We start from the raw sequence: 27,604 nt of genomic DNA on the forward strand, positions 1-27,604 counted from the left end.
AGAAACTCTGTATGGCTCAGAGGATCCCTGCGCTGCGTTGATTGTCTCGAAGACAACTGCATTAGCTATCATCACCGCCGCCACCACCCCAAGTCGACGTAAAGAGCCTTGCACAGGAGTCTTTGAACTCTCCTGTCATTGTAATTTGAAAACTTGCTGTTCGTAGTAAGCTGTTCATGATTTTTGGTGCTATACTGCATGGTGGACAGTTGCATGACAAACTATCTGCGTTAAAACTGTTCTCGATAAATATACCTGGCAAACTGCAAGACATGTTGATTGGAATTGTTGACGAGGATTGAAACCTCGGTGTGTACTTTGATGAAAAATTGGCATCGGACACGCAAGTAAATCACGTAGTTTTCAGAGAATCTAAAGCAGTGGGTATTCTAGCTCAACTGCATTTTTTTTTTTACTTTCAGCCAGTGTCAAGCTAAAAATATAATACTTCAATGCTCTTTCACTTGCATTGGTGTTTTTTGGTTTGGAGTACCACCACAAATACCCACTTAAATGACATTCATGTCCTTTACTATTTGCGACGTAGCCGGAAAGCACTACACTATGCCACACACATCTGCTATATTCAGGAATTTTCGCCTAATTCCACTAAACAATACCTATTACAGCGAAGCTGTACATGGCTAGGGTTCCATGCGGGTTACCACCCAACGCTTGCGTCGGCGTTTACATAAATTTGACGTCAGGAGATGGGAATAAAAACAGACCAGAATTGTTTTCGTTACATGGCCCAAGATTACCGCTGCGCACGCTGCCGCGGCAACGCCAGCTTTCGACGTGGGGTGTGACGTCCCTAGTCTTTCGCATATAAAATAACCAGCCTAGCAATTGATTTGAATATTGTTGTAGCGCCGCTATAGGCGGCGGCGTGATGTCAAAATTACGATTACTCCCATTCCTATATATATACCATTACTCCAGCATAGAACTACTGTTACTCTAAAGTCATAAAGCACTGCATACCACACTCAGCAGTTGTGGTAGTTTTCAACAGCTTCGCTGATCATCCGCCTTCACAGAGTGAAATGGCCCATAAATTTTTTCCCTTTTTTATAACTTAGATTTTAGGTATAAAAAAGTCTATAGTGTCCCAAGTCATCATCTTTTTTGCCTTCTGAATTGAAGTGTAAGATATATGCATACTCGTCACTAAAATCTGAAGTTTTAATAATACGTTATACCAGTACAAAAAGTCGCAGTTTTCCCCGAAAGGCGAAGCATCGATTGCAATACCAAATTAGTAGACAAACGAAGTAAGGATAGTAGTTTTATCGGCCGCATAAAGTTGTAAACATAGGCATACTAACTAAACTAACAAGCATGGTGTCACGCGCGCACAAGAAAACATGAACACATCTCACTCGATGACCGTGGAAACTCGCTGTCAGAACTCTGGACACGGCAGCATCAGCGAGCGAATTCACCTTCGCGCGGCCGCTGGCATCAACGCTGAGCGAAAACAGCGCGCGTCGGACTCTGTACACGTTTCAAGACACAGAGGCCCGGGTGGGCGCGCGCGGCCAACCGCGCCTCCCGGAATAGAACGCGCCTACACCCCCGCCCCCTTCCCTACCCACGGCGGACAGTGTTCCCGTCGCAGATGGCTTTTTACATACAGCGGCCCGGACGCGTTTTTACAATAGGCTGTTTTAGCAGAACGTTTTTGACGGTCCGCTCCGCTCAGCGGGGTAGCGGAAGCGCAAGTGCGCATGCGCGACCCGTTCAGCCGTGAGCGGGCGAGCGGACGGGAGCCCCCTCTCCGCTAGAAAGCTTTCTCAGCGGAGCGCGGCGAGTGGGTCAAGCGGGTCTAGCGAAGCAAAATGGCTGCCCCCAGTGCTGCTGGACCGTCAACGAGCTCGTTTGAATGGGGATTTGTAAAGCGCAAACCTAGAGTACACTTTAGGAGACACGAAGATCTACTTCGGGAGGTTGTGGCCATGAACCCGTCACAGAACCCTGCCATGTGCGCGCGTTTGTTTATGCGGACCACGTTTTAGGTGTACTGAAATGGCAATAAACCTTGCCTTGGCTACAACACAGCGTAACGGCTTCGTTAATGTAGGGATTATATATATATATAAGAAATGAAAATGCAATGTATTGCATGAAATGCCTTCAGACATTTGAGTAATTCCAAATATATTATTTTATTGCGGCAATTCTTACAACTTGAATATTATGTTCATAGCGGTTTTACCTTCTGCAGCAAGGTGGCGCGTCAGGCGAGCACATGCCTTTCGGACGCAGCCGGGCGCTCCGCTAAAACTGATTCTTCGTCCGCCGCTCCGCTAACTGTGAGCGGGTACGCGAGAGCGGAGCGGACCGTCAAAAACGTTCTGCTAAAACATTCTAATTGCTAGTCGGTACAGCGGGGCGTGACGTTTCTCACGGCGCTCGACGTTTCTGCGCAGGCGCGAGTAAGAGCGGGTGCGAGAGAGAAAATCTGGGGGCCTTTGGTCCTTGAGTATGTGAGTCTGCCTAGGCACTGCGGGCGAGTTTTCTTAGCGTGTGTTGTATGCGTTTGTCCCCTAGACATGCCGGCATTGCAGAGTGCAGTCCTGTTTGTGTACGCTCCGCCGTTGGCTGCCGGCGCGTTGAGGCAGTGGGCACGGACGCCCCATTTGGGAATCACTGTGTCTGAAGGGGCAATGTTCTGACTGGTGTTGTATAAGTCGCGGGTCGCTTTTTTCGTCGCAACGATAGATTGCATTTTTTTTTACAAGCACTGTTCCAGGAAGGCACATGTAACCGGCAAACGGAGGCCTCAGGAGAGCAGGCGGCGCAGGTCTCCAGGCACACAAGGGGTAGCGGGGGGATCAAAGCTGGAATCAGGGCGGCCCGTGGGTTGAGGTTGCGGAGGCCGAAGTGTGCCAGGGGTTGTTCGCTTAAAAATTTGGCTGTCCGCGATAGCGGACAGCCGAATACACCCCTGGCGAGCGCAGGCCTCGGCGAGCCCCAACCCACGGAACAGCCCGGGTTCCAACTTTGATGTCCCCGTTACCGCTTTGGTGTCCTGGAGCGCCGCAATGGCACGTTGTTTCAATTAATACAAAGGACGATTGAACAAATTTAATTACGTCCAGCCGCCAACTTGCGACGCTAAGTTTGGCACAACCGCGCCCCGCGACTTCTACCGACACTCCTAGGGACAAACGCATACAACACGCGCTAAGAAACTCCTCCATAGTGCCAAGGCAGAGTCGTACATTCAAGGAGAAAAAGCCTCCACATTTCCTCTCTCGCACCCGCTCTTACACTGGCATGCGCGCGAACGTCCGTCGTCTGCGCAAGTGCCACGCCCCGCTGTACCTACTGGCAATTGTAAATACGCGGCCCCGGGCGGGCGAGCGCAAGCGCGCGGCCACATGGGCCGCCCGGAGAACGCTGACCCCCTCTTTCCCTACCCTCCGCTCGGAGCCTTGCGCGGGACAGGAGACGGCGCGCTTCCGCCCTTTCGTGCGCAAGGAGATTGAGCCGCCATTGGTATTTTCTGATTTTGTGTTTTTTTCTTCTTTTCTGCTGCTGATACCCTGATGCGCCTGCGCTGGCATGGTCTGATATTTATGTGTTTTCCTCGAATAAACCTCAGTTGTTAGTTTGCGCCTGTCCTGTCTTCTTCCTTGTGATCGTCTACAAAGCGCAACCAATCTTTCCAAATACATTTCACTGTAACACGTTCATCGTTATCATCATTATCAGCAGCAGCAGCCAATTTTATGTCCACTGCAGGACGAAGGCCTCTCCCTGCGATCTCCAATTAACCCTGTCCTGCGCCAACCGATTCCGACTAGCGCCTGCGAATTTCCTCATTTCATCGCCTCACCTGGTTTCCTGCCGTTCTCGACTGCGCTTCCCTTCTCTCGGCATCCATTATGTAATCCTAATGGTTCAGCGTTTATGCAACCTAAGCATTACATGGCCTGCCCAGCTCCATTTCTTTCCCTTAATGTCAATTAGGATATCGGCTATCCCCGTTCGCTCTCTGATCCACACCACTCTCTTCCTGTCTCTTAACGTTACGCCTAACATTCTTCGTTCCATCGCTCTTTTCGCGGTCCTTACTTAACTTGTTCTCGAGCTTCTTTGTCAATATCTAAGTTTCTGCGCCATATGTTACCACGGATAGAATGCGTTGATTGTGCACCTTTCTTTTTCAAGGATAGTGGTAAGCTTCCAGTCAGGATCTGGCAATGCCTGCCGTACGCAGTCCAACCCAATTTTATTATTCTGTAAATTTCCTTCTCATGATCAGGGTCCCCTGTGAGTAATTGACCTAGGTAAACGTACTCCTTCACAGACTCTAGAGGCTGACTGGCGATCCTAACTCTTGGTCCCTTGCCAGGCTATTGAGCATTATTTTTGTCTTCTGCATATTAGTCTTCAACCCCACTCTTACACTCCCTCTGTTAAGGTCCTCTATCTTTTGTTGTAATTCGTCCCCAGTGTTGCAGAACAGGACAATGTCATCTGCAAATCGAAAATTGCTGAAATATTCGCCGCTGATCCTCGCTCTTAAGCCTTCCCAGTTTAAGAGCTTAAATACTTCTTTGAGCGTGCACTGAATAACATTAAAGTGTCTCCTTGCCTGAGCCCTTTCTTTATAGGTATCTTACTACTTTTCTTCTGAAGAATTCAGGTATAGCTGTAGAACCTTCGTAGATATTTTCTAAGATATTTACGTCAGCCTCCTGTACTTCTTTATTACGTAATGCCTCTATGACTGCTGGTATTTCTATCGAATCAAAAGCATTTTCGTCATCTATGAAAGCCATTAGAGAGGCTGATCGTACTCTGCAGATTTCTCGATTACCTGATGGATGACATAGATGTGATACACTGTAGAGTATCCCTTCCTGAAGCCGGCCAATTCTCTTGGTTGACTGAAGTCAAGTGTTGCCCTTATTCTATTGGAAATAATCATCGTAAATATTTTATGCAATACTGGAAGTAAGCTATTAGGCCTGTTTTTTTTTCCAATTCTTTAAGGTCTCCATTCTTGAGGATTAGTATAATGTTGGCATTCTTGCAGTTCTCTGGGACCCTTGAAGTCGTGAGACATTTCGTATAAAGAGCCGAAAGCTTTTCAAGCATGATGTCTCCTCCACCTTTGATTAAATAGACTGTTATTCCACCTTCTCCTGTCGCTTTTCCCCGTTTCGTGTCTTGCAAGGCCCTTCTAACTTCATAGGAGGAGGCTCTGTAACCTGTTCATTACTACTTCGAATGGAGGTTGGCTCTTCCACATTCGAGCTTTCAAGACGTATAGCATTCCCTGAAGAGCCCGAAGTAATCAGGAGAAAAAAGTTATCTGTCTGTAGATTGCCTTCGCGAGAGACACTGGGTTGATCGGAATTTAGTGACACACCCGTGTTTAAAACGTATACTAGATGCACAGACGGAACAGCTGTCGTTCAAGCATACCGGGCTAAACCCGTCTGGTGCAACACCACTACCTCCACCATGCATTCCCCTCGATAATAATGTGGCTTTCGCGGTTGTAAATTGAATTTCCGAATGGAGACAAACTTAACCAGACGGACGAGAATGAGAAATACACAGGACGTTCGTTCTCGTGCTACGTCTTTGCTATCGCAATTGAAATATGTCGCAATTCTGAAATAAGCATCAACTAATCCGACTTGCCGGTTCTCCAATCATATGCACTGCATGCTTAGAAGTATTTAAACTATTAGACTGGGACAGCTTAGAAGTGAGGATCAAGGGAGAGTATCTCAACAACCTTCGGTTTGCATATGACATTGTCCTATTATTTATTAAGTAGTAATTGTCCTACTCAGGAACTCTGGAGATGAATTACAACATTGCCCTGTTCAGCAACGCTGGCGACACACTGCAACGAATGACTGAGGACCTTAACCGAGAAAGAGTAGGGTTGATGATCAATATGCAGAAGACAAAGATAATGTCATAGACCCTAGCGAGGGAACAAAGATTCATAATTACCAGTCAGCATTTAGAACCCGTGCAGGAGTACGTTTAACTAGATCACTTACTCACAGACGCCTCTGATCATGAGAAGGAAATTTACAGAATAATAGAAAAAGGGTTGGAGTGCATACTTCAGGCATTACTAAATCCTGACTGGGAGCTTACCGCTGTTGTTTAAAAGAAAAGTGCACAATCATTGCATTACAGCGGTGCCCCCATGTGAGGCAGAAACTTCGAGGTTAATAGAGAATTTACATAGTTTAGAAGAACTTGTTGTTGGGCGAGTTGGTAGATATTAGCGAACATTGTTTAACTGCGCTAACAAACGAACCACAAAGACAGCGAGGGACAAGGACGGGCGCAGACTTGCAACTAAAGTTTATTCCACAACGTACACATATAAGTACACACCTGACATACACCACTGCGCGTGCGCGAAAAAAGGCAAGGTAAAAGAAAAAGTAAAACCTTGTATTAGCGAAACGCGACCTACCTACGCTCGTCAATAAACTTCATCTCACTGTTATGTAAATAAACTGAGGTGTCACTGACACATTCTAGTCCCTTCTTTTTAATATGGTACGCCTCGAGTAGCTCTCTGGCTCGGCTATCTCGGCAGCGGCACAAAATCTTTACTTGCTTCATGATCGGCTTGCACGTGCATGCCAGGCAGTGGACAGGCAGGTGCCCATTCGCTTTATTCCTAATAGACAACTCATGCTCACGCAAGCGCACATTCACACACCTTCCTGTTTGACCTATGTAAACTTTGCCACATGATAGAGGTATCAGATACCTCTATCATGTGGCAAAGTTTACATAGGTCAAACAGGAAGGTGTGTGAATGTGCGCTTGCGTGAGCATGAGTTGTCTATTAGGAATAAAGCGAATGGGCACCTGCCTGTCCACTGCCTGGCATGCACGTGCAAGCCGATCATGAAGCAAGTAAAGATTTTGTGCCGCTGCCGAGATAGCCGAGCCAGAGAGCTACTCGAGGCGTACCATATTAAAAAGAAGGGACTAGAATGTGTCAGTGACACCTCAGTTTATTTACATAACAGTGAGATGAAGTTTATTGACGAGCGTAGGTAGGTCGCGTTTCGCTAATACAAGGTTTTACTTTTTCTTTTACCTTGCCTTTTTTCGCGCACGCGCAGTGGTGTATGTCAGGTGTGTACTTATATGTGTACGTTGTGGAATAAACTTTAGTTGCAAGTCTGCGCCCGTCCTTGTCCCTCGCTGTCTTTGTGGTTCGTTTGTTCGCGCAGTTAAACAATGTTCGTTAATAGAGAAGCTCGAAAGCAATTGATGGACCGCGCAAAGAGCGATGGAACGAAGATTATTAGGCGTAACGTTAATAGGATCAGAAAGCAAACGGTGATAGTCAATGTTCGATAGTTGATATTATGTGAAAATCCTCCTGTCCGACGACGGTCGCACTGACGGCAAACGTCGCGTCGGGAGGGCCAGCACGTTTGGGGAGAGGGAGGAAAGCCTTCCTTTCGCAGGTTGCACACGGGAATCGCAAGCGTTATCAGCACCACCAGCAACTACATGGCAATTATATGGACACATTATAGCGATTATATGTACACTCCGGGCGCATTTACACCACCGCCGTCACAGTCGGCGTCTTCGTGATGTTCCGGATAAGTTCCAAGGGCAATAACATCGTCGGCGTGCACCGTATGCTGTATGTGGAAGTGAAAGCGTGCGAGGGTGAGCGACGGTGGTGGCTCAATCTCGCGCGCGCGAGGGAGGAAAGCAGGGAGGAAACGCGCCGTCTTCCGTCACGCGCAAGGCTACGGGGGGAGTGGAGGCGTGGGAGGGAGTTCTACTCTGGCGGCTGCTGCGTATGGCGGGGCCGCGTGGGCCCTATATTGAAATCGATACGCGACGGAGACAGAGTCTGGGTGCGTCGACGGCTCATAGCTTCGTGTGCGCTGTGTTCTCGCCGCTAAGTTTGCGTGGAAGCGATAGGCTGCACAAAGGTCACTTTACTCGCTGCTGCTTCCGCGCTCTTTCATTCCAGCGTTTTGAAAGCGAGGGTACGCGGTCATCGAGTGAGATGTGTTCTATTTGCTTGTGCGCGCATGACGCCATGCTTGTGAATTTTTACAAGCACAGTGTTAGCGAATGTTTACAAGTTGTACGGCCGATAGAACTACTATTCTTAGTTCGTATAGCTATCTATCAATTTACTGTCGCAATCGATGCTTCTCCTTTCGGGCAAAACTGCGACATTTCTGGTCACCAGCAAGTGGCGAGTGCGGAAGGCTGCGCCGCCGCTCCCGTTTTCCCGCGCGTCGTTGGTCAAGCATGTTTTGCCGTGGCAGTCGCCGCGGTCGCCCGTAGCCCAGCTGGTAAGCCGGAGCCCCTTTTTACCTAGCGTGTTATTCTCTTCGAGGGAACGCTCAGTGATGTCAACTATAGCGATTGCAACTATAAGTTGCAATCGTAACAAATGCTTTCCGATTGTACACGTGGTTGTCGTCCATTGTTTCTTCGACCGTGTACCGGACCGCGGTTGATGGGTAGGCGTGGGCTAACCGCGATGCGCTGTGTGCCTAGGCGTAGCGCTGTTGGCATCCACCTTCTTCCTACATATCAAGAGAGAAAAATCTAGCTGGACGGGCCATGTAATATGTAGGGCAGATAACCGGTGGAGCATTAGAGTTGCAGAATAAATGCCAAGGGAAGGGAAGCGCAATCAAGCATGGCAAAAAATTAGGTGGCGTGATGAAATTGGGAAATTAGGCGCAAGTTCAAATCAGCTAGCGCAGGACAAGGGTAATTGGAGATCGGGAAAGGGCCTTCGTCCTACAGTGGACGTAAAAATAGGCGGATGATGAGAACGAATCCAACTTTCTTCTTTAACCGGGAATTTAATCCACGATCTCGTGCTCTAGATCAGAACGCCCAGCTACAGAGCGAGCGGCGTTTAGAGTTACTGATATGATTTTCAGGATGGCTCTAGGATTGATTTCACTTCTGGATCCGCCAGTCTCTTCCGCAATTCGCACGCGTAATTCTAGCTGGTCGAGGCACACGCGCTATCTGGTCAAGGGCTTACCGACGAGCTATATCGATAGCTAGCATTCCCTATATGTGACGCACGTAAGAGGCCCCGCGGCTGCGTGCAGAGCCATTGCGCACGCGAAAATCCGGTTACTTCAAATATCAGGCACTGTTACGACACTGACTGCGAGTGAAATGGGCCGCGTAGTTCGTCTGCCGAGCACGTGAGCGTCAGCAGCAAAAGCGCGCGGCGGTGAAACCCTCGTGTCGTCTGATTTTCTCGTTTCTCTCTCCATCCCAGAATGCAGCGAACGGGAATGTTCAACGTACTGCGGCCGAAAATACTATCATCAAAGACCCGTTTCAGGAAGATGCGAAGGCTTCGATTGCATCTGTTCCTGGTTTGTCGGTAATTTGCTTTTTTGCATTCTATTGTGTGCGTATATATATATATATATATATATACATACATATATATATATATATATATATATATATACATATATATTGCGGCACTACATTTTTTGAAGATTGCCTATGGCAGACAGCACAATTAATCTAAATTACTCGATGAGGCGGTCATTACTTCTACGAGAAATCAGAACGTTCAATTGAATAATTAATGTGCTTACGCAAATTAACTTTTTAATGAATTGCTTTACGCCACATATATCAATCTATGGATTATAGCCGCTGAGTTGGCACGACGTATCCACTTGGAACAAATTCTCTGGACAGCACCAGTTCCGAGATGATAATTTTCAAAGTGTACGTCGAAATGTATGTATGTATGTATGTATGTATGTATGTATGTATGTATGTATGTATGTATGTATGTATGTATGTATGTATGTATGTATGTATGTGTATCAATGCAGCGATAAATCTAGGCCTTAAGCTTTTTAACACCTTGTATATAGATACGCTTGTTGATACTTACACAGTTACCCACCAATGCCACTAATCATTCTTTTCTATTCTTTTTTTACAGGCTATAGTATGCACAAGCATCCCTTGCCGCCTTACACCTGAAATCGGCACCACTTTGTATCGCTTGAAGCCTGCTGAAGTTGTGATCGTTCTAGTGAAAATCACAGCGCACCTAGGCATACAAAAACTGACCCTTGTGTCTTCTGGTTAATAAATTATAAAGCTATACGGTCGGGAGCATCAAGAAAGCTAGCTCATATTACTCGTGCTGTCCAATTATATCATTTAAGAATTACAGTAAGGCGTTCCAAGAACAACTGTGCTTTTGGAATGCACATTCTCGAGTTTCCCCTCTCTCTAACCCCTCCTCCCCCCCCCCCCCCCCCCCCCGCGGTAGCTCAGTGGCTATGGCGTTGCGCTGCTGAGCTAGAGGTCGCGGATTCAATGCCGGCCGCATTTCGATGGGGGCGAAATGCGCCAACGCTCGTCTACTTGTATTTATGTGCACGGACGTTAGGAACCCCAAGGCAGCCTAAATTAATCCAGAGCTTCCCACTACGGCATGCCTCCTAATCATATCGTGTTAGTTGCACTTAGAACCTCAGAATCTACCTCCTTTTTTTTTTTCATTTTCTCTGTTACTTCTAGCGCAGTAGCCATCTTCGTCGCTCACACAGGTCGTTTCTGTGTAGCTGTGGGCACAAAAGACGTGCCTCTAGAGCAGTGTTTGCAGCCGTAGAGCGATGATGCTGTACTCTTATAGAAGAAAAAAAATATCCGTAGCATCTACTAACGGACGATCAGTAACTGTGAGATATGTTGCTGAGTTCTCAGTAAAGGATATGTTAGTTAAAATAAACAGGTTAACGAGGACCAGGTATTAACGGTAACAGGTATTAACGAGGACCGACCTCTGAAAAAACGTTAGTCAGCTACAGGTCAAGAATGTAGCGGCAAGCACCCCTCATAGGAAACAGGTCTGCATAAGCGCATCATGTGATATATGCCCAGCCTGTCTCTTTCTTTCGCCTTACTTTTAAAGTGAAGCTTTCTCTGCCTCTTCCTTCGACTTTTCCACTGCTGCTACTTCCTTGCAAGCCGCGTCGGGGGTGGTTGAGAGCTCACTGCAGGGGTACGAACTAGGCGGCGTCAACGACGTTTCGGTGCCCTCTGACACGCCCTGGGTTACGCCACAAGGCCCTTTGGACGCCGAAATTAGGCGTGACTCCCCGCAAAAGCACTGCAGGAGCTGCCGCATTTTGCCTCAATGCTCACGCGCAACAGCAAGGACCGTCCAGGGAGGAGGTAACGAGAATTTTAGAGAGGGACTAAAGAGTAGGAGGCAGGGAATAGGCACAACCGGATCTCATACCGGTGCAATCAGAAAACGGGTGATTAACTTTACCCATCTGCACTCATGGCAATTCACCTAGCACGACATGAGAGAAAGAAAGTGCGTTGTTGGAAAGCATTGCTCATTTGGGTTCTCTTCAGTAAAGGAATGAGGGGATGAATGACACGTCTCTCTCTCTGCTCTGTGTACTACGTCGACAAGCACAAGTGGTGCAAGTAACATTTAACATCACATCACGATTGTCGTATACTGTCAACATCACCGCCAAATAGCGTCAATGAGCGCAAACAGAACAGAAAACTTCCTTTACATCGATTCCCACAATGCGCGGGACCAGCATATCTTTTTTCTTCCTGAGGTTTAGTGATACCGCGTCTTTGAAGAAACCAACCCGCCAACGTGGCCTTTCGCGGCGCATCATCTGCCTATAGGAGCATTAGACAGGTGGTATAGCACAAGTTCGCTAATGAGCCAATATACATCTTTTTTTTCTCATTTTTTAGAAATAATTAGGGACTTCGGTTAATTGGCTAACATTTAATTATCCAACTTTTTAAGGCGTGAATTGATGCAAACGTTATAGGATATGCAGAGAAATCACCGATAACCCGCCGTGGTGGCTTCGCGGATATGGTGTTGCGCTGCTAAGCACGAGGTCACGGGATTAAATCACGGCCGCGGCGGCCGCCTTTCGATGAGGGCGAAATGCAAAAACGCCAGCGTCCCGTGCATTGGGGGCACGTTAAAGATCGGCTGGTGACCAAAATTAATCTAGAGTCTCCGACTACGGCGTGTCTCATGATGGAATTGCGGTTTTGGTACGTAAAACCCCAGAATTCATTCAAGCCACCGATAACGCCGTTTAGAGCAACCTACATTTTGTTGATCTGTTTCTGCGACAAAAGAGAAAGCTCGCGAAATTAAAAAAGAAAAATTAAATGTCACAACGCGTGCGCGCGCTAGGATTTCCAACGTGCTTCAACGTAAACAACGTAAACATAGCTCGTCAAACGCGAGTTATCGCACTGAGAACGAGCGGTCGCGCTCTTTCCCCGACGCACCTTAGCTTTCGGCGCCTATGCAGGCGCATCCTCGCTTCTTATAAACAAGAAGTCCTGGCCCCCTGGCTCAACCAGAATTTTTGATTCATGTCACACGAACGGAAGCCTAGCTTTTATCACTTAATCTCCCAAAGCTATCACTATAGTACAGCGCAAACGTGGAAGTGTTGAACCAGGAAACTGCCTCTAAAGAAAAATGCGCCGAAAGAATCCATGAAGCCCTCTTTCGCACATCGGCCGTTCCATTTCTGAAAACTGATGATGCACGGTAACGCTGCACACGGAAGCAAATACGTGAGTTTACTGTTGCTGCAGCGTCTGAGTGCTATAGCACTGTATATGCCGGTGTAGAACGCATGTACATACCTATTGTGATCCTTTCAAATTGTTTATGGCGGATACCGACAATTGCTATTTGGGCAGGTAACACGTTTAGAGCACGTAAAGTACATAAAAGAAAAGTTCGCGCAGAAACTCCTCTGGGAGTTGTCCAAGTATACGTAAGCATTGTGCCACTTGCTTATGTCCGCGCAGCCCGGTGTCATTATCAACGTTATGAAACTTGATCCGACAAGTGTAAACCCTTACCAACCCTTATCGGACTAGTTCCGACACTTATCAACCCTTATCAGTTGTTATCAACCTTATCGGGCTGTATCCGAGCCGTACCAACCCTTATTTGTCCTTATCAATCTTATGGGACATGATTCGACCCTTATGAATTCTTATCAGTGACTAGCAACCTTATCGGACTGGATCCGACCCTTATCAACCCTTATTGGTTGCTAGTAATCTCATCCGAATTGCTCCGACCATTATAAGCCCTTATCGTGTTGAGTCTCACACGTGCTCTTGGGACAAAGGAACGACAACACAGTAATGCGAATAACAAGAGCATTCATTGCACGTTTTGTACACTGATGCCTGCTAGCCGAACATGGACGCAAGACAAATCGAGGAAGTGCGACTCACCGCGACTAGATAGCGATCGAATACGTTCGCCCCCATGCGGGACACCAACGCCTATTCGCTTGTACGGTCACGTGAACGGTGGCGTCTCTGAATGGTCGTGTTCATCCATTCCGGTGTCCCGCTCCTAAGCCTTTTCCGGGACGGTCCCGCGAAGCGGGTTGACGCACGCGCGGAAGGTCCGCGTCGCTCGCCGATCCCAAGCAAAAGAGGAAGAGCCTACTCCCTGTCGCCCCCAACTGACCCCGCCGTTAGGTGGCGTTAGCAGCGCAACACTCGCGCCCTCTCTCGTAATATGCTGCAACCACAACGACCGCCGCCGGCGCTTAGCTACGGGGCGAAGTCGGATTACAGAAGACGCGAGAGCCATGCAGGTAAAACAACATCGAGGGATGCCTTGATGTTTGTTGTGATGTTATGAGAGGCCGAGTATCTCCACTATCGCTATTTAGCACCTGATCCGTCCGCGTCGAACCATTATAAATCGTGATGAGACCCATATAACCCCTCATCACTCCTTATCATCCTTAACAACTTATTGACTGCTTATCTGTCTGCGTTGCGCGACGTGAAGCACATTCGCCCTCAGAGATCGGTGGCATTTCTGTCGCTGAAAGAAAGCCCCAACGTAAGGCACATCACGCGACCACCGCAACGCATCGAGGATATGGCGTGTTTGGTATTGAATTTTCGCAAAACCGTAATTTTCCTAATTTCTACAAAGCTCCAAGTCGGGTCAACATGTGGTCCTAGAGATGGCTCTTATTCCATCACCAAATCTTTATGCAAAGCCTACATAGAAGCTGTTCTCCTTTGACATTTGTTTTGTGCCACCGGTATATGATTCAGATATATTCACCTCGTGCAAGCGTGGGTGTTTAGCCCAGTGAGTAAGAAACTCAGCTTCGGAGCATGGGGTCGCAGGTTCTAAACACACCACCGCAAACGTTTTCACTTTCGAATTTATGTAAAATGCGTAATCATCTCTGTGCCTACCCAACAAGGAAACCCGTCCGTTACGTAAGATGAAAAGTGCGGCAGAAGCAGCGAGTTAATTAACCTTCGTGCTGCCTCTTGCTTCAGCGCGGACTAAGCCGCCGTGAGAGCACAAGGCCCACCAAGCTATCAGCACCCGGCGCACTCTGTCCCCATCGCAAATCGCCTTCAAGATAGGGCCTACGCGGCCGCCGTTCACAGCCGTTCGTTTTGCCACAGCGCTGTCGTTAATACTGGTCGGATCAAATTTCATAACATTGATGATGACATCGGGCTGCGGCGAGATGAGCAAGTGACACAATGCTTACGCATACTGTTTAATCGCGTTCGTAGCGGTCGTCCATGCAACAAAACGGCGTGTGCAACTCCCGTTGTGACCTGAGGTGTGCAGCGGTAGACGCCCAAGTAATCTGTGACGGCGACGCGAATATAACGCTGCTCATATACTGCCATCTGCACAACAGGCCTCAGAACTCGGTTGAACCTTTAATGATAGCCTTCACGAGCAAGCACTTGTACCAGAAAATTCTTGACCGTCGTTGTAGGAAATTGTCTTGAAAAATTAGCTTCCGGCCATTCGCTGTGATAATCAGTAAGTGTCACTGCATAACGGCAGTCGATGGGATCTTGTTCAAGGGGTCCAATAATACCAATACCAATCTTCTCCCAAGGTTTGTCAGGGAAAGCTACTAGCTGCATAGGTGCTGCAGCTGGCCGCGCGGACTTATCACAGGACTGACAAAGAACACGGGTTTGAACCAGTTGTTCAACGTGTTCCTCCATTTGAGGCCACCGGTACAACTCTCGCAGTCTACTTTTCGTATGGGATTCGTGCGTAACTTCCATCAAACAACACAAATGATTTATTCGCTGCCGTGTGAGCTAGAGTCGTCGTTGCCGACTTGTCGAACTCTCGCTGAATGATCAGACGACTTACACATAAAATCTACATTTCCAGTCTTCCCGCAACGCTTACATCTGCACATGCGCGCCTTACGTGCAGGGCTATTTGCAAGATGGTCAGTAGCTCTACGACGATTGCATGCTCGAAGCCTCATGGCACCTTGTATTGGAAGCCCGCACGCTTTGGCTTTGCATTTGTCACAACGTACACACGCTCATCTGTCCTGATGATTGAGGAAAATTTTGGGCTTTTTTAACGTGATGAACTGAGGCATCATCGCAAAATTACTTAACTTGACTCATGGCCTGTTCGTACTGATTTGCGGTCGTGAGAGCTCGTGAGAGCGTTAGTGAGGAACCTTCAAAAAGTAACCGCTCAAGTAAATGATGATTCCTCGTTTTCGAGACAAGCTCATCACACAGCAGCTCCTCGGTAAGGCTTCCAAAATTACAGTCGGCAACGAGGGCTTGTAAAGCAGCGATGTATTATTCTACTGTCTTGCCTGCATGTTGAGCTCGGTGACCGAACCGCTGTCGAGCCACGATGACGTTGACTGAACGCTTAAACTCGTCAGAAAGCAAGGATATTTTTTCATTGGCTCTTGGATCTTCAAATTACAGAAAACTTCGCAAAACTTGTTTGGTCCCATAGCCCGGCTGGTTAGTAACGGGACCTATTGTTCGACGTACCTACGTAATTCGGCAAGCGGTTACCACAGTGACAAATGGAAAATAAAACTGAATACAATTATTAGAAAACACATGATTACACTATACAGAGGGTAAAAGCAAACAAGTTGACCATTTTTCCAATTATACCACTTATCCACTGAAAATGAAAAGCTTCATGGCCGCGGAAAAAGTGTGAGCTGCTTTGACATCAGACGGTATGGCCTTCCAAATGAGAGCAACCTGAAATTCTATTATCCTTCGACCGCAGGCATTTCTGGCAACCGGTAAATTAAAACAGTTGTTCGCTGCAGCCCTTGTACAGCGCGCAGGTAACGTAAAGGTGCTTAATGGGAGTGGGTCATCATGTTTCATTATTCTATGTATTATGTCAGCAACACTTAATATGTGAACAGAGTCCAGCGGAAGTACACCCGTCAGTTGGAACAGTTTTGTGGTATGCGTCATATTTGAATGTGTAATAATTATTTTGCCATCTTTTGTAAGCGACTAATAGATTTCAAATACGTTTTATATGTGTTGCCCACGATACTATGCAGTAGCTCAGATAACTATGCACAAATGCGAAATATAGGATACGCAAAACTGTTGTGCCAAAGCATTCACGGGCTTTTAGCAACGTGTCGCAACCATACGCGAGCTTCGAAGATGTCTTACTTATGTCTGATTGCCAGTTCATACCATGACCCTTAAATATTTAAACGAGGCTACTCGCTGCAGAGGTGCAGTCTCTAAAAGTAAACTAAACCTATTAAAATCGAGCTCTTTCATCCTGGAGTGAAAAACCCTGTATTTAGCTTTGTCTGTAATAATACTTAGTTGGTTTCGTTTAAACCATGAATGAACTTTCTGTAGCTCCTCGCAATTTCATCTTTGATCTCATTTAAACTGTCGCAAACAAAGATTAGTGCCGTATCTTCTGCGTACATTAGAGCTTCTGAGTACAATAATATGGAGGGAAAATCGTATTAACATACAGTGAAAAAAGAATGGGTCCGATAAGTGAGCCTTGTGGTACCCCAGAGACTACTGACTTAGTAGAGGACACAACACCATCCATCACTACTCGTTGCTGTCGGTCGAAAAGGTAGCATTTAAGAAGTTGGTGAAGTTTGCCTCTGTAACCATAGTCGTGAAGCTTAAAAAAATTATGGGGTTTTACGTGCTAAAACCACTTTCTGATTATGAGGCACGCCGTAGTGGAGGGCTCCGGAAATTTCGACCACCTGGGGTTCTTTAACGTGCACCTAAATCTAAGTACACGGGTGTTTTCGCATTTTGCCCCCATCGAAATGCGGCCGCCGTGGCCGGGATTCGATCCCGCGACCTCGTGCTCAGCAGCTTAACACCATAGCCACTGAGCAACCACGGCGGGTCGTGAAGCTTAGTTAACAATATGTTGTGGTTAACGGAATCGAAAGCCTACCTTAGGTCTAGGAAAACTATGACGGCAATCCTATTTTTGTTCAGGGCTTCGTTAACTTGTTCGGTTGGTACTAGAACTGCAGTAGATGTGGATCTGCGTGAGCAGAAACCATGCTGGTTTGCGCAAATTATACTATGTTTGGATGCAAACGATCTAATTTGTGCTGAGGGTATCTTTTCGAATGTTGTGTTAATCACACTTAACACGGATATCGGTCTGTAACTTGAGGCACTTGAATGGTCTCCGTCTTTGTATACCAGGACGACTTTGTCCAACTTAGGTTCCTTTGGGTACATACCACACTCCTGCCAGTGATGGAACAGGTACAACAGGTGGACTGCTAGAATGTCTATATTATTTTTTTATTAATTTTACTGTAATAGCATCAAGCTCGGCCGCTTCACTATCGTCTAGATTTTCTACTGTTCATACGATATGTGTAATTTCTATTTCAAACATGGCAAAACTATCAGAAACGGGTCTTGAGGGGCGCGTAAGATCCGAAGTGTTAGGAAACTGTGCACCCAAAGAGCGCCCGACCGTTATAACATCAGGCAGTACACGTCTATCAGAGTCAAATTGAAATGCAGCTTTTACTATCTCCCAAACTCTTTTGGTGTTGCCCTCAGCCTCTTCGATGAGCATTGTGAAGTATTCTTTTTTTCGTTTCCTCATCAAAGAAACTGACCTATTCCTATAACGTTTGAATTGGTTTGTGTAATATTCCTTATTTCTATGCTGCTTTCATTTATGGTACCAGCAGTCTTTTTGTTTCAATACTTCCAGAATACTGGGTGTCGAGTGGGTTGGAATATTTACTCTTGATTGTGGTGGTGCTTAGTGATACAGCATCTTTAAGAACATCTATGAAATTGCTATATTCTATATTAACATCCCCGTCGCACATATCACAAAAATCGATTTGACTTTTTTTGTCTAGTAGTACCTTGTAATCAACCTTTGTAGTAACTCTCCCCCTGGAAGGCTTAGTATTGAGAGGCTCAATTCTGATGGCAACATAAATGGGCAAGTGGTTTGCTACCGGAACAGGAGGCACACCAGGATACACACCATTGTCAACGTTCCAAAGGGCATGGTCAATAAGGGTACTTGACGTATTAGAGATGCGTGTAGGCTCAGTTATTACGTTATGCAAGTTAAACGATTTCAAGAAAAGCGTGTATTCATTCCAGGTATCGCAGGACAAGTCAATATTGAAGCCCCCGACTACAATATGATTGCTGTGCACGCAGAAAACTCTCATAAGCACAGACTCAATTTCCATCGGAGACGTTTCGATCGAAGAACTGGGCGGGCGGTACACAACATCAATGGCTGGCCTTCTTTCAATGTTGATAGATTGCGATTCTATGGTTCCATTAGTAACAGATACATCAAACATGACATTGCACACAATATTCTCCCGTACAAATAAGGCAACTCCACCCCCTCGCTGACATGAGTCTCGTGGTTGCGATAACAGCCTGCATGAAACCCTGCCATACTGGCTGTTTCCTCAGTCTTCAGCCATGTTTCACTCACAGCAGTAATTTCGAAAACAGCATCTACTCGCCCTATATAGGTGACCAGAGTGTTTAAGTTCCTGCGCAGACTTCGCACATTGGAATGAAAAAATGGAAAAAGTTTTACATTTCTGTTTTTAAGATCTGAAAGATTAAGCATATCAATAAATATAGAGCTGAACTCAACACGAGTAACTACACAATTTTGGCAAGGTCACCTTCAGACAGAGTATGTAGAACCGTCGAGTTTTCAGCTTTCCGCATCAGAATCCGGCCCTGAGATATCCATGCAAACTTCCTTTTTTTTTCTCTGTTTTCGCCTCCTGAGCTTTCCTGAGCAATATCTCATTTTCTAAGCAGAGGTGTTCATTAATGTAGATTGGATCAGTATCCTCTAAAGACACGTGACTCGTGTTTAGTCTTGTTTTCTTAGCTGCAGAAAAATTTGTCACGGGATGTCCTGTTTGCGAATCTTACCACAACATTTGGTTTATCCTTATCCGTAGATGGGACACGATGGGCCACATCAATGTCTCCATCAGTCAACTCAATTCCCAGGCAAGTGGCCATTACATCCACTGTCGCCTTTAGATTATCGTCTGCAGTACGAGGAAGCCCAAGGATTTCCACGTCCGTGTTCCTTCCGTGCTGTTTAAGTTCAATTACCTCCCTCTTAGCGTAAGGCGATTGTCTGGTCATCTCTTGCTTTTGTTTCGCAACCTCTTGGTTTTTAGTCTTCACTTCCGTTAGCTCCCGTCGAAAGCTCTCGACTTCTTTCTTACACTTTTCAAATCTAACATTCATGAATTCGACAGACTCACGCATTTTACCAACCTGGTCTTTGATTTCCGAGTTCCACTCCCCAACCTTGCCAACCTGAAGTTTAATATCAACTGCGATGGAATTTATGACCTTGACAACCTCTTTGATATTACTAGGAGCCTTCTCAGCAAGCGCCTTCACTTCATTAATACGACCGCGATGTGCGTCTGCCATATGGTTATGAAAGCCCAGCTATAGCGTAACAGCAAGTGAAAACACAACAATGCAACACCTCACAAAAGACGCGACGCTGACAAGCACTTATGCCAGCGGCAGCGGCATTGCGTAATAGGCAAAAAAAAAAGTACAACCAACCTGAAAAACAGACGAGCGCTGTTAGCCTACGTCCGTGAGCCGCTGCCGCTGCTGCCAAAGTGAACAGTTCCAGGCCCACCAACCACCAACGACAAGACTTAAGAAGTTGCGTCCGTTGTTTACAGATGGTGGGAGCTGCAATGACGGAAGTGCGATGGAAGAGATGGGTTTCAAATTCCAAAAATGGGCTGTGGCACGTCAGAAGACGCCGTCAGTCTGTCGACGTACGCCAGCCTGTTATTGCAGCCGAGCCTGAATCCAGGGCAACGCGGCAGGTCTTCCCTTACAACGTCGAAGTGCTGGTCGCCAAGTGAAAAACAAACGAGCGCTGTTAGCCTACGTCTGTGAGCCGCTGCCGCCACTGCCAATTGCAAAGTCATACGCATCGTTCGTCAACACGGTGTAACCTGCACTCGAAGGGCCGGGAGCAGAGTCCGACGACAAGTCCGCTGACTTCAGTGTAGAGAAAATCCGCTGGACCTTCATGCCAAGACAGGTGAACAGAATCGCTCTGCGGCGTTTGGCTGGAAATTTGAAGCTCCGCAAGCCACCATATACGTCTCCAAGGCCTGCTTCCACTGGTCCCATGGGATCGTCTGATGACCAGGAAAGGAGGTGACCAGGAAAGGAGGAGGACCAGGCTGGAAAGGTGGCGGCGGTTGTAATCCCGGAACACTCATTGTCCTTATCTAGCAGAGAAAATCACCAGAAAACTTGCCCTTGCATGGATTGAATCCTCGTCGCCAATATGTTGTAGTTAGAAGATAGAAGAACGATGCAATCGATGCATGTATATCATCTTCCTTTCTTCATTGTGCCCACGCGACTTCCTTCTTCCATATAAGACACATACTTAGACAATCCCCAGAGGAGTTCTTGCGTGATGTTTTTTTTTGTTTTATACATTAATTTCTTTACAACATTTAGTATTACGTGACGGACGTAGCGGCGGGTGGAGGGTTTCCTCGTTGGGCAGTCATAAAAATGCTTTCGCGTTTAAAAACAAAAGATTATGCACCAAACCGCAGTTGCTAGTTAGGAACCCGTCTAGCATGCATTCTTAGAAGCTGGTTATTTCTGGCACTATGTTGCGCTATGGGTGGCGCTCCCCTTACCACTGTGCGTTACCTGTACGCGGGAGTTAATTAACCCGTACTTCGAGTGCCACTCCCTTAAGGAGCAGTTCGGAACCTCGTGCAGCGTCTTTTAGTCGCAGACGCTACGAGTAGTGGTACTATCGCGTTCAATATGAGCTGCAACACGCGAGGCGTGGCTGAAGCAATGCTTTCGAGAATAAGTGTAGAGGGTGTCGCCATTAGAACAATGCGCATACCCCCTGCTTTCCGTCGTCTGCTTTCTTGGCGGAGCGATTGTAGCGCCCACCGACGCCGCTAACGGGGATGCTGAGGTCGGCGCTGTCAGCCGGCGCCTTGGTTCCCGACACGATAATAGACTGGCCCACCGAACAGCTATCGTTCTAACGCGAATAAAAAAAACATCATGAACCATTCCACTCTGTGAAGGTGGATGACCAGCGAAGCTGTTTAGCGCGCGACACAGAGGTGACCCAGAATATTGAACAATGGTACGAACATATTTATTGTCCTTACCTGTGGTCATCGTGGCGATATAGTTACGCACACACATTCGTGTATCACCTCTGTTATTAAATGTGTCCGTCACGTAAGACAATGAGCAGCTCAAACCCCTTCAAGCGATGCCTAACCCCGTAAACGCGGCCTCCCCATTATGACGACAGAAGAGAAGTGACATTCTACGCTGAAATGATGAGCGGAAACGGAGCCAGCTGTGGAAGACGACGACGCTCGAGCCATTGCTCATGATGATAGTTTTTTGCACAATGGAGCCAGTGTGGAAGAAGACGACTACGAACGCGCGTGCAGCGACACTAGCGGGTTTGCGCAGTTGGTGCCGATAAGTTTTTAACAGTCTTTTTAGAAAAAGTTGTACAAAACATTTTGTTCAAAAGCAACCGTTCTTATCCTCGTGCCTGGGACATCTTTGGGTCCCCCGTGTGACAAGGGTAGTTCAAGGGTGCGTTACAGGTCCCGAGCCCACAGGGGTAGGTGCCATTGAGCTTGGACCCTCCCTGAACTATCACCAGGACCGGCCAACGTGATGATTTGTTTTTGTCAACATCTCGGGAACACATTTTTTTCGAGATCCTAGCCATAGACAGCTTCGCTGTAAAGGCGAATACATACGAAGCTAAGGCAGTGCGCGCCATGACAAAGCATGCTGCGTTAAGGACTTGCGGGCTGCTCTGCGGCCTGCTGTGTTATTGCACATTTCTGGAATGGCGAAACCATCTCCACTTTTTTTTCTCGAGAGCGCAGCTGCAGTCACGCTTCTCGTGTTGCAGCTCATATCGAGCGCGATAGTGGCAATAGAACGTACAATGCAATTTGTACCATGTAGTTTCACAAAATATTTACTATAGAGGGAACTATGGCGCTGGTGTCTACAGGAGTTGCAATAGGAGCGGTAGAGCCAGCATGGGAATTATGGAAAGTACATGGATTTGCCTACACTTTGTCCTTCTGGCTTCAAGCGGCTTCGCGACTTTTTGAGCTCGTCATTTTGAACTATGTTCTGAGTAACAAATAATAAAACAAACATTATTAAAATTTTCCGACGGCAGGATTCGAACACAGGACCGCTAGCACAGAAACCTGATATTGACACCATTACGGCCTGGACCCATGCATCGACAAGCGATATGAAACACCCTTATTAATTCATCGCGGGCAAGCCAGTGCCTTGAGACGCTTGGCGCGTTTCGATTTGGCCACATCCACAAGATCAATCATTGCAATTAGTAGCGATTGTGCGTGTTTGCAGCGCATTCTGCACTTCGAAGAGTATAGACTGTTCTGAAATTTACGACAATGCAGGCATATAAAGCGTAATAAAGAAAGCTACAAGAACGTCTGAATCCACAAGCACGAAGATCAGCCAAATCCATGTACTTCCCATCATTCCCATGGTCGCTGAATGATTGCAGCGCCAGAGTTCCCTATAATATATTCTAGGAAACTCTATGGTTTGTACAGCGTGGTTAGGCAGCGCTATCTTCGGAAATGGCCCACGAGAACGGCTAGACATGGTTAGTTTCCGAAGACTGCCAAGCGCATTAGGACACTTCCGGGTAGGAATACCTCGACGGCTCTCATACCTTCATTTCCACGCATGCCAAATCGCAGGTTCAACATAAACTTAGTAAAGGCGAAAAGCTTGGTGCAACATCGCTACTTTATTTTGTCCGCCGGCACGGTTCGACGGCACGCCCGACAAGACTTTTCTCTAAGGCTGGCTTCCACCGCACGCATCAAAACCTTCGTGGCCCTTCTTCTGCGTCTTGAGCAGTTCCTGCTGAATGTTGGGCGACACACCACCCTCGGCTATGGTGACGTTCCGCAACAACTTGCTCAGCTCCTCGTCGTCACGCACAGCCACCTGCAAATGACGCGGAGTGATGCGCGTCTTGTTATTGCGGTGAGCCGCAATCCCCGCCGGCTCGAGCATCTCAGCCGTTAAATATTGCAGAACGGCCGCCATGTAGACCGGGGCGCCGGCCCCGATGTGATCTGCGTAGTGGCCATGTCTCATGAGGCCGTGGATACGACCCACCGAGAAAAGAAGGCCAGCCCGCCGGGATCGAGACCCCTTCCCAGTCTTGGTCGCCTTGTCTGCTAGAGCCCGGCCGGTCATCACCTGACCACAAGAGCGGCTGGGTACAAAGTGGATGGCCTGAAATGATCGGAAAACAGCAGAGCTGTCAGAGAAGGCATAAGAGAAGGCAAAAGAACGCTATCGCTTTAAACCGAAAACGTTTCAGTTTGACGTTTGTTGTTCAGACACAATAGTGGACTGAATATTACCATGTCGGTTTTTCACCTGTCGTACCAGCCACTGATTACGAGCGTTTTTTGGAACAACAAACTAGAAAATCTGAAAAATTCAATTAGAAACATGCAATAATGGAATACCTTAGTATTTTCTCACGCGCCTGCGGTAGTGTTGCAAGGAAGCAAATGAAACGACGACAGTTACTTTAAGGTTGTGTCCTTTATAGTTCCTCTCAAGCTACCCGCCGTGGTTGCTCAGTGGCTATGGTGTTAGGCTGCTGAGCACGAGGTCGCGGGATCGAATCCCGGCCACGGCGGCCGCATTTCGATGGGGGCAAAATGCGAAAACACCCGTGTACTTAGATTTAGGTGCACGTTAAAAGAACCCCAGGTGGTCGAAATTTCCGGAGTCCTCCCCTACGGCGTGCCTCATAATCAGAAAGTGGTTTTGGCACGTAAAACCCCAAAATTTAATAAGTTCCTCTCAAGTTCTACAGCTGCGTATTAGCGGTGCTGTCGGTATGGTCTCTGAAAGTTCCCACCAACAGTGGAGAGTTGCGGTCACTGTCAGTTGCACTTCGCTCCTCGGAGAGGCAGGACATGCATGTGTCGAATGGACTCCTGAACAATACTTCGCAATGTGGTGAACGTGGTTTAAAGGACAACTCCGGTGATCTTTTTTGCCATGTCAAGGTAATGGAATTTTCGGGTTCCCGAGACCCCCTTGTCAGGCGTCTTATAGTAGAATTGTTCCGCAAATATGAAAATAATTTTAAGAAAGCGAATTCCGGCCACGGCGGCCGCATTTCGATGGGCGCAAAATGCGAAAACACCCGTGTACTTAGATTTAGGTGCACGTATACGTTAAAGAACCCCAGGTGGTCCAAATATCAGGAGTCCCCCGATACGGCGTGTCTCATAATCAGATCGTGGTTTTGGCACGTAAAACCCCATAGTCTAATTTTTAAAATGCAAAAAAAAAAATCGGAATAATGAAAGTGAAACCCGACCGAGCAGTCGTGCGAACCTCTTCGTGTGACGTCACGAGCGGTACACCCGCGGGGAAGGCGCGCAAAGCACGCCGGTCTCGCCGAATGGGATGAAGAAGGTGGCAAAAAGCAGACGCTCAGTTGATTCGTGACCGCGCCGGATCTTCGTGTGACAACGTCAGCGGCACCAGCTCTCCGAATCTGTCAAACAGTGATCGCCACAATTCAGACGGATTAAATAGCCACGAATCGCCGTCCGCATTCGACCCGCTACCCGGAGAGCCAGCGCACATGTGCAACATATTGCGCTGCAACATGAAGACCACGTGCTGCTTGCTATTTTAGGTGTTTTGCACCTTTTCAAGCGCTTCGCATAGTCACTATAAGACGTCGAATACCGCATATCAATTCTGCAGAATGCAGAAGTGAAAATTGTCGTCCACCCGTATGAAGCACGAAGCCAAAAAAGAAACCCACCGAAATACACAAAAACAAAAACGAGACAACAAGTGATCAAGCGTTGTGGCCCTGCATGGATCAGCAGCGTAATCCAACTTTTTAGGTCTGTTTAAGAAGGTTCCCGCGTTCCCCGCTCGCGATACGGGTTTCTCAAAATAATAATAATAATAATAATAATAATAATAATAATAATAATAATAATAGTAATAGTAATAATAATAATAATAATAATAATAATACAAAAAGAAGCTTCGTAGGGGAAAAATTCGTCCTGGTCCGGGATCCGAACCCGCGACATAAGACTTTCCGGGTGGTCGTTCTACCATCCCAGGTACCAGGAAGCTAGCAGATTGCAGCGCGAGGGCGAATCAATCGACGACTCGAATATCGGGCACCTGCAAATCAATTCAGCGGAACCCCGAATTTTCACTCAACTGCGAAGCTTTGTTTCTGGGAAACCCGTAACGAGTTTCCTTTGTAGCTTCGTGCTACATACGGGTGAATTACACATTTTATTTCACTATAAGATGTCGTGAAGCACTTCTTGCCACATCTGTATCCCGGAAAAACGCAGCTGACGGTCCAAAGCACCGACCGGTACATTTGTTTACATCGGGAGCATGCTCGAGAGCAAGGGAGCTTGCTCTGCTATGCATACTACCAGCATGCTCTTCGTCGTCTTTTACACCATAACACAATGTGTAGTTAATCTATTGAAGCAACAAGTATAGAGCGCCAATTCCACTGAAGCACTCTCATCATGCCCTCAGGCGGCGAGAGCACCTCAGTGGCAATTGCTCTCTCCAAAATAAAATATGTTAACTCGGCGACGTTAGGGGCCTTTCTTAGCTTTAGAATGGGGGCGAGAATTTGGGGCAGCATTCATGGGAGAGCCGCGACGCTTGGGGGCCCGCGACCCCACATCCGCGCTCGATGCACCATTCGGCTCTAAGTTACTGAGACCAGCTACATTTGATCCCTTGTCAGGGAAAGAAGGCTTAACATTTTCCTTACTCCCCATTGGTGAAGTGGACGTGTTGAGCTCAGGTACTGCATTAGGTTTTGACAATGCAAGAGGTACAGAAGTTGCCTGCAGCAGCTGCATTAATTGTGCGGGAACAATTTGCGATATACAATCAGTCACACTTTCAACGAGCCGTTCCATGACACTAGCCATCCTACAGAAGCTGCAATCCCTTCTGAAATGGTTGAATCCATGGCAGCAGTCTGCCGCACTATAACACCAGCGTAACCACGTGATATTTCCTTTCCGCGACAGTAACCTCTCTGCAGGAGCAACACCTCTTATTACCTCAAGAATTTGAACTTCCTGTGCTCGAGAAGGACAGTCGGAATAATTAGCTTAATGGGTTCCTCCTAATAGGCAACTCTTCACTGTTTGAGTGAGGTACTCATTGCCCGAATGTCCCTCACCACAGATGTAGCAACGAGGGCTAGACTTGCAGCCTCCCGCGCTGTGCCCAAAACGCTGACAACTACGGCATCGTAACGAGCGCGATGCAAAAGCGTCTACACCGAGAACTAGTGTCCAGATTTTTAATTCTGAGAGACATGATGTACCTGCAAACCCAGAAGTCACGGATTCTGTAGGTACACACGCATCATCAGACATACAGTTGCACCGACAGATGGCGATAACAATATCGTGTTATCGCCATCTAGTGTTATGGCGATAGTGTTTCTGACGGACTCAGTCGAGAGTCCACACCACGCATTATTCCCTTCGTGCAAGCCAGATAAGGCGGAATGAATGCGTTCACCTTGACGGAGCCAAACGAGGAACATTTTAGTAGATCGGCTACACATGCCTCGTCTGGCGATCTGCAGACAATGCCTTGCCTCCTCGCCCAAATTGGCGAACGTCTGTGATATCCGGATAGTGATGAGTCACAGCTTTAAGACCCGTCTGAATTGCTTCCATGTTGTTGATTCGAATGGAGCCGTCATTAAAAGTTACCAGCGCCACCGGTACGCTGCTCACTCCACTACGAAAGAAGGTTTGATTTGATCAGGAGGGACAGAAGCTGACCAGGGGAAGCGCCCTTGGCCAGGCGAGCAGGTCGTCATGAGGACGGGCTGACTGTCTCGGTCAAAACAGTACAGCCTACTGTAGCTTATTGTCAAGAATCAAGCTTAAACCATCCAACACCTAGCCTAGCACCCCACAGCGCTTACGTGACCACGAGGCCTAACCAGTGAAGCCGCCACGTAGATCGAACGGAGCTGGAAACGCCTTGCCAAGAGAAGATGGCTTGCTTCCTTACTTGCTTGCTGGCTTGCTTGCTTGCT

General features: G+C 47.3%; 2 protein-coding genes across 4 annotated transcripts in view; one reads left to right on the forward strand and one right to left on the reverse strand.

Moving 5' to 3' along the window:
• The window catches only part of LOC126547754 (uncharacterized), a 63,120-nt gene extending 52,974 nt beyond the window's left edge, over window positions 1–10,146 (forward strand). For all 3 annotated transcript variants that reach the window (XM_055063414.2, XM_055063416.1, XM_050195730.3), the window contains 2 exons: window positions 9,290–9,397; window positions 9,980–10,146. In XM_055063414.2, coding sequence (XP_054919389.1) covers window positions 9,290–9,397; window positions 9,980–10,129 — 258 coding nt within the window. In that variant the 3' untranslated portion in view covers window positions 10,130–10,146. The remainder of the gene's footprint in view (window positions 1–9,289; window positions 9,398–9,979) is intronic.
• Window positions 10,147–23,250: 13,104 nt separating this feature from the next.
• LOC126547755 (histone H2A-like) lies at window positions 23,251–27,604 on the reverse strand. The gene is made up of 3 exons (XM_050195731.3): window positions 27,491–27,604; window positions 24,857–25,036; window positions 23,251–23,748 (listed from the first exon to the last, which is right to left on the reverse strand). Exon 3 carries the CDS (start codon window positions 23,707–23,709, stop codon window positions 23,302–23,304), a length of 408 nt encoding a protein of 135 aa, XP_050051688.1. The 5' UTR covers window positions 23,710–23,748; window positions 24,857–25,036; window positions 27,491–27,604; the 3' UTR covers window positions 23,251–23,301.

Source organism: Dermacentor andersoni, chromosome 1 (genome assembly GCF_023375885.2).
Source record: "Dermacentor andersoni chromosome 1, qqDerAnde1_hic_scaffold, whole genome shotgun sequence".
In the NCBI taxonomy this organism is placed as follows: Eukaryota; Metazoa; Arthropoda; class Arachnida; order Ixodida; family Ixodidae; genus Dermacentor; species Dermacentor andersoni.